Source organism: Pseudophryne corroboree, chromosome 1, assembly GCF_028390025.1.
Source record: "Pseudophryne corroboree isolate aPseCor3 chromosome 1, aPseCor3.hap2, whole genome shotgun sequence".
Classification (NCBI taxonomy): domain Eukaryota; kingdom Metazoa; phylum Chordata; class Amphibia; order Anura; family Myobatrachidae; genus Pseudophryne; species Pseudophryne corroboree.
In genome coordinates this window covers 444,514,120-444,522,074 of record NC_086444.1, presented here as the reverse complement: position 1 = coordinate 444,522,074, position 7,955 = coordinate 444,514,120, and the positions used below count along the sequence as shown (strand labels likewise).

Genomic DNA, 7,955 nt, shown 5'->3' with positions numbered 1-7,955 from the left:
GGACAGGAGTGGTTTCCCAGCTACGAGCAGAAAGCATGTGCTTGCTCCAAGCACTAGATTGTTGTCTGCTCTGGACAATACCAGGGAATGGGGGAATATCACCTGTACAGGTGTCCCTGGATTAAAGTTTACCTTTATTTTTACTTTTGTGCTTTCTCTTATGTGCCTTCGGGCTTTCCGAACTGGATGACTCTGAGGAACTGGAGGAGTGCAGGTCCCTAGCTGAGACTACCTTTTTCCTTTTATAGTTCCTAATTTCCTCAGAGGAGTCAGAAGAGGAAGGGGAAGACCTTGCCCTTTTATAGGCTCTCTTCCCCTTAACACTGCCATCAGCAGATGACATATTAAATGAATCTGTCGCAGTGACAGAAACTGTGTCCTCCATCTTTGCTGACAGGAAAATTTCTGCGCATGCACGTAGCCGCGAGCGTGCACGTGACCTAACGTGCACATGCTCGCGGGGGTGCGCATGCACACCCGGTCCATTTTATAGGCAGGGGGAGTGAATTTCTTTTTATTCACTCCCCTCTGCCTCAGCAAAATCTGGGAAGGCTTGCTTTCTAGCCACCTGCTGTTGCTAGGTGGCAAGCCTTCCCGAAGAACAAAACTGATTTTGTGCAGTCTCTGCGCAGCCCAGGACTTACTCAGCCACTGCAATCACATCAGCCTGTCCGGGACCGGATTTAACGTCAGACTCCCTCCCTTCAAACACTTGGTCCCGCCTGCATTTTTCCAGTCACTCCCTGAAAATGGTCAGTTGCCACCCACAAACGCCCTCTTCCTGTCAATCTCCTTGCGAACACCCATGCGAATGGATCCTTCGCACAAACCCGTCGATGACCAACAATCCCCTTTGCAGCTGTCTGTCGTGCCTGCGCATTGCGGTGCATACGCATGCGCAGTTCGGATCTGATCGCCCGCTGAGCGAAAACGCACAGCAGCGATCAGATCTGAATTAATCCCGAATTTGACGATTTTTAGGTCATACTTTGCTACCCCCTCCCTGTAAATCAGTTTGTGCACATGTCCTCAGTTACTGTGTTACACTGTGAGAATATCTTGCACAATAATATTTTCCAGACTCTTCAGGTTTAACTCCAGTGAGTTTAAAATGAACTTCTCCTTTATTTGTGTCTCTGGACAGAGTTAGTCGGCCCCGAACAGATGGGTTATAATCTGTGCTTGCAGCATAATCTATAACTCCCAAGTACACCAGTCCTTTCCCTTCAGGTTGGCAGATCCAGCCCACACCATACATGTTAGAGCTGTCAGTGAGGGAGGCACCGGTCACTTTACAGGTGAGTTCCAAAGTCTCTGATGGTTTCACAGTCCCAGGACCAGACTCCAATAAGGATATTTGTGAGGTGACACCTGCAAAGAATAATGAAGAAAATATTTAGGCTCTTTGTTAGCTCTTCCAATGATTATGTTACTGAAATGATCACCAAATCAGACTCACATTGCAGCGAGGACACAACACAGAGTAACCACAGAAGATTCTGCATGTCTTGTGTGAGAAATGACACTGAAGCTCAGCTTGAGACCTGGTGGTGCAGATTCTGCTCAGTGCAAGTTTCCGCAAGACTCTTCTCTATTTAAACAGGAAGTTCTCTGAATATATTTACATAGGTACCACATTAATTAAGTGGTTTAAACAAAGTATATACAGTAGTTAGTTTGCCCTGATGTTTAAGTTGGTCATTTTTATTCATTTATATTGTGCCGTACTACAATATGATTTATGCACTTTCCAATTTGACTGCTGAGATTTCTGCACATTGTGCTACTGTAATATTCATTTCAAATTAGAGATGTGCAGTTTGGATTTCCCGAGATAAGAACACACCTGAACAAAGGAGTTCTGAGTTGAATCGAGTCCCAGTTCGGAATCACTTTGGGGTTCCAAGTGGATCCAAGTCCTGGCTCGATTCTGTTGTCAATTTGGAACTCAGATTTAAAAACTATGTTTTTGGATTGCACGTAAACAGGTCCAAATGACATTATTTTAACTGTTATTATAGATTTTTAGAGATTTTATTTATCAATGTTTATTCACTGTTATCAATTTTAAAGGAATCCAAAACAAAACCAAATTTTTTTTTAATTTGATCTACATTGGTGACATTGCAAATGATATTGAAGGGAAAGTATGCCTTTTTACAGAGGATACAAAGCTATGCAACAGGGTAGAGACACCAGGAGGAGTAAAACAAATGAATGAGAATCTATGTAGACTACAGGAATGGGCAAGGTCATGGCAACTACAGTTTAATGCCAAAAAATGCAAAAGAATGCACTTGGGTCTCACCCAAAGACTAAATATAAAATTAACAGCACTATAATGCAAACTACTAAGGAGAGAGATCTGGAAGTCACTACTGTATTTGAAGTGACAAAGTCAGGTAAGCAATGTAACAAAGTAATGAGAAAGGGGAGTCAGATGCTTGATTGCATATGGACAGAGCCAATGCTAGGGTGTTTGGCGCCCTCCTGCAAACTATTAATTTTGCATCTTTCTACAAATACTGATCTGGCCGATCTCAGCCTACCCACAAGTGGCTGCACTGCGCTTGCAACTAGTTGTGGCAAGCTGTGTCCAGTTCACGGGAACGTACACACCATGCATTTGTAAGAATCGCAGGTGCATGCACACCCACGGGCAAGCTTATCATGGCAAACTAATCCATTTGCTGAGATTAGCATTTAATCTGAGAAGAGACACATCTGTATGTCCTCTAGACATGTATATTTACAATGTTTCATAGTTTTAAATGTGTAAAGAAGGGTGATGGGGACAGGGTGAGAGTCGGTAAGTGACAAGAGGTGACAGGGAGAGGGTAATGGCAGGGAGAGGCAGTGGGAGATGGTCCCAGAGTGATGCTAGGGAGAGGCAGTGGGTGACAATGAGAGGCAGAAGGAGACAATGAGAGGTAGAGGGTTACAAGCAGAGGGTGAAAAGAGAGGATGACGAGGAAAGGGTGAGAATCACTAGGTGACAGGGAGAGTTTGACAGGAGAGAGAGGTGATGGCAAAAGAGGTGGGTGACAGGCAGAGGATGACAAGAGAGAGGTGACAGGGAGAGGGTGAGAGTGAGTGGGTGACAGGAGAAAGAGGTGAAAGCCGGGGAGAGGCAGTGGGTGACAGGCACCCCCAAATGACTAATTAAGCAATTTGAATTTTCTAAATATCTTAGTCTTGTATTACTTACCTTTCGCAGCACTGTCTCTCCTCTGGTTCTGTTTTTCTTCTCCAGTGTCGCAGAGAAATCTTTCAGGGACCGACTGGGCAAAAGATTGGTACATACTACCTCTGCACCCCCTCAACGCCCAATATACTGCAGTCACTGCCATGAATCCCCCTTGCCACACACTACACTATCGCCGCAACCCTGCACACACTACTCTACACTTACCTTCTCTGGCTGGCTTCTTTCGTCATGCAGGAGTTGGTCCAACAGTCAGAGGATGCAACAGCCGGGAACAGATAACAGTGGAATGCCAGAGCAGGTGAGTATTCCCTTTTTTTTTTCTTTTGCACCACTGGGTTTTCAAAGCTGAAAACACAGTATGCAGCACACACTGTTAATATGACACTTCTGCCCCCCCTTCCTACCACACATTATTAATATGCCACTCCTCAGTACACATTAATATGCCACTTCCACCTTTCCCCAGCACACATTAATACTGTATGTCACTTTCCCCCAGCACACATTAATATGATACCCCCCTCCCGAGCAAACATTAATATGACACCGCCCCTACCCAGCACACATTAATATGACCCTTCCTCCCCAGAACCCATTAATAGGCCATTTCCCCCCTTTCCCAAGCTCAGATTGTTAATATGCCACTCCCCAGCACATTAATATGAACCCCCCTTCCCAGCACACATTAATGTAAACCCCCTTCCCAGCACGCATTAATATGACCCCCCCTCCCCAGCACACATTAATGACACTTAATCCCAGCACACATTAATATGACCCCCCTTCCCAGCACACATTAATATGACCCCCAGCACACATTAATGACACCCCCCACGCCAGCACACATTAATATGACACTCCCCCAGCACACATTAATATGACCCCCCTCCCCAGAACACATGAATATGAACCCCCTCCCCAGCACACATTAATATGATCCCCCGTACCCAGCACACTTTAATATGATCCCCACTACCCGGCACACATTAATATGATCCCCCCTTCCAAACACACATTAAAATGACACCACGTCTCCCCAGCACACATTAATATGAACTCCCTCCCCAGCACACATTAATATGACACCACCCCTCCCCAGCACACATTAATATGACCCCTCCTCCGCAGCACACATTAATATGAACCCCCTCCCCAGCACACATTAATATGAACCCCCTCCCCAGCACACATTAATATGAACCCCCTCCCCAGCACACATTAATATGAACCCCCTCCCCAGCACACATTAATATGAATCCTCTCCCCAGCACACATTAATATGACCCCCCTTCCAAACACACATTAAAATGACACCACGCCTCCCCAGCACACATTAATATGACACCACCCCTCCCCAGCACACATTAATATGAACCCCCTCCCCAGCACACATTAATATGAACCCCCTCCCCAGCACACATTAATATGAACCCCCTCCCCAGCACACATTAATATGAATCCTCTCCCCAGCACACATTAATATGAACCCCCTCCCTGGCACACATTAATATGACCCCCTGTGGTACCTGACATTGGCCAGTCGAGATACCCATCTTTGTGCAAGAGCTCCGAGTTTAGCGGCAGACAGATATGCCAGCGGGATATTATCAGTAATTATGACGAAAGGGGTGGTGGCCAGATAGTGCTTAAAACTTCTCGGTAATGGACCAGATGAGGGCGAGCAACTCCAGTTTGAACGAAGGCACTGTAGTTTTCACAGTTCTGCTCACTCTTGCAGAGGCCCCAACTGGCATATCCAATCAGTCTTTCACGCTCATTCTGAGCATGGCTGGCATCGGTGTACACCTGAAATGGTTGTTCATAATCAGGATAGGCCAATAACGGGGCTTCAATCAAGAACATCTTCAACAGGTGAAAGGCCCGCTGTTGTTCATCTCCCCAGTGCACCAAGGACGACGTGACCCGATTGGCCTCTGACAACTCAGGGAAAAGAGCCGCCACTTTGGCGAATTGTTCTATGAAGCATCTATAGTAGCCCACAAATCCCAAGTAACTTCGTACATCTCTGACGGTATTGGGGACTGGCCAGTCCTGAATTACTCTGATCTTTCCCGGGTCAGGCATTACACCCTCCGCGCTGATGACATGTCCTAAATACTGGAATTGGGCATGAGCAGGTGACATTTGCTCGGTTTAGGCCGCATTTGGTCAATTCTTGGAATACTTATTCCAAATGTCGCAGATGGTCCTCGTAGTTTCTTGAGATTATCACATCATCGAGGTACAACAGAACCATCTCAAAATTGCGATGTCTGAGACAGTGCTCCATGACGCACTGAAGGTGGCGGGGGTGTTACAGAGCCTAAATGACATCCTCTCAAACTCGGATAAGCCCATCGGTGTAGTGAAAGCCATTTTCTCGATATCTTCAGGGACATTTCAACATGCCAGTAGCCACTAGTGAGGTCAAGTGTGGAGAAGTATGCTGCAGTTTTTAGAGATGTCAGTGACTCCTCGATTCGAGGGAGCAGATAGGCATCCTTGTGTGTTGCTGCATTAAGCATGCAATAATCTACGCAGAAGCGTAGACTACCGTCTTTCTTCTTGATGATCACGAGTGAGGCGGCCCATGGGCTATGGCTTTCACGGATGACTCCTGCCTCTTTCATTTCCGCAATCATGTTCCTCACAGGCTGACAGATAGCTGGAGGAAGGGGTCTGTGTTACTCCTTCATAGGAGGGGTCGTCCCTGTAGAAATACGGTGATACACTTCGCCAGCTTTTCTGAATTCAGATGGGTGCTGACTGAATCCGGTAGCGTTTCGTCACACAATCTGCAGCACTCCATTCCGCTTGTTGGCGGGGTTGTCAACATTTCGGCCCACCATGGAGGTTCTTCGCTAGTCACCAACGTCTCTTCAACTGCCGCCCCTTGTTGAGCTGTGGTTACACCCTGTCCTACAATGTCTTGGAAGTTGATCCAACTGGCTTTCACCACAGGGCAACAGAATTTGTAGAGTCTGATGGCATACGAGTGCGGGTGCAAGAGGTGGACTGGTACCCTTCCACGTACCACTTTTGCTAACGTCCTCACAACGGCGGATGGCTGTTGTCCATCCCACTGGCAGGGTTCCACCAAGGCCTCGTAGTGTCTGCTTCCATGACCAATTCTCATCTTGCACCACACCACTTGTTTGGAGTTCGGTTTCAATAGAATAGGTTGGCAATCTGTGATTCAGTCCTTTCCAATCTCATCCCAACTATTAACAAACTTCTTTTGACCCTCTAGCAATCTGACGGTCTGTTGCAGGGCCTTTCACTCCATAGGGGCTAATGTCTTCATCTCCTGGAGAGCTTCGACTAGTTCCTCTGGGCAGTTCCTCAAGATGTTCATGCCCAGAATGACGGGTGGCAATTGAGTATTGGGCGCGGTGGTGATGAGGTTTCCCTGGTGGGTCAAGACAACTTTTCCTACTTTCACACCAGCTTCCCAGTAGCCCTAAAAGGCAATGGGCTGTCCATTGCTAGCTAGCAGGTGGAGCCATGTAGTGGGTGGGGATGCAATGGCGGCTTCATCCCAGTGTTGATGGAATTCCGTGAGCCGGATGGTAGAGACTTGCGAGCCAGTATCTCAATCCCATTGATACGTATGTTCAGATGGGGGCACTCTCCAACATACTGGGGCCACCAATCTCATGATGGCGGACCTGTCAGTGGTTCTCCTCCCGAAGGTCGGTCCCTTGCATTAGGGTTCTCTTGTTTAAAGTGTCTTATGGGCAGTTCCATTCAATGTGGCTGCTCTGGCGACATACTCTACAAATCAGCCAACCCTGTGAGTCGAACTGGTTGGTTGACCTTCGGCCTGATTCTCTCACGATCTCCCATCAAGGGCTGTTCCTTCTACCATGTTCCTGATGCCATTCTCTGCGTCGATATCCGCCTGGTTCTTTGCCAAGTTCCTCTAGCTTCTTGCTCATCCGGGAAAGGCTAAGGTGGGAATTCAAATGTTTGAAAAGTCTGTTGGGTTTCTGTTTTTTCCTAATAGATAGGAAAAACAGACACCCAACCGACATTTCAAACATTTGAATTCCCCCCTAAGTGTCACCTCCGATATCTGGCGATTCAAGGTTTCAATAGGGTCTGGTACTGGTGGTGCTTGCGCCTGCTAAAGGACTACTCCAGTTCGAGTGAAGGAATCTACGTTTTTGTATGGGGAGATGCTCTGGGGGTTTTCTTCCTCAGGTGTCCCCGACGCACTGCTGTTCTCAGCCCCATCGCTCTGGTTCAATCCTAATATTTCTAAGACATTTTCTTTAAATTCAGAGAAAGAACTGATTGGCTGCTGACATTTCCACATTCATTTTTGTGACCAAATCGCTTCTCCTTGTGCTCCTTTAATAAATAGGTAGATTAGGGTTTCGGCAGCCTGTTTGACATCCCTTGCATCCAAGGTTTGTACAGCCTTCATGGCTTCCTGTAGGCCTAGTGCAAATTCCCGCAGTAATTCACCTGTTTGTTGCTTTCTTGCGTATAGGCGGCTCTTCAGCTCTGCCATGGTCTTAGAATCGAATATATTCTGTAGTTTTTGAAATATACAATCTGCTGTCTTTTCTTTATCTTCCCATGCTTTTCATTTCCGCAGTGCAGGGCCCGTACATTGCCCCATCAGGATCTCCACTTTTTTTACTTCAGTGAGTGGATATAAGCAAAAAACATAGAAACATTTTGTCTCTAAATTCTTTCCAAGTGCTTGTGTCTGTGGTTTCATATGTCCTATATATGCCGG

General features: G+C 46.7%; 1 gene segment (V, D, J or C); it reads right to left on the bottom strand.

Moving 5' to 3' along the window:
- Positions 1-1,033: 1,033 nt before the first annotated feature.
- Positions 1,034-3,302, bottom strand: LOC134977191 (immunoglobulin heavy variable 4-61-like). The segment is given in 2 exon segments: positions 1,034-1,371; positions 3,209-3,302. Coding segments are annotated over 2 exon segments (432 nt in total).
- Positions 3,303-7,955: the final 4,653 nt, after the last annotated feature.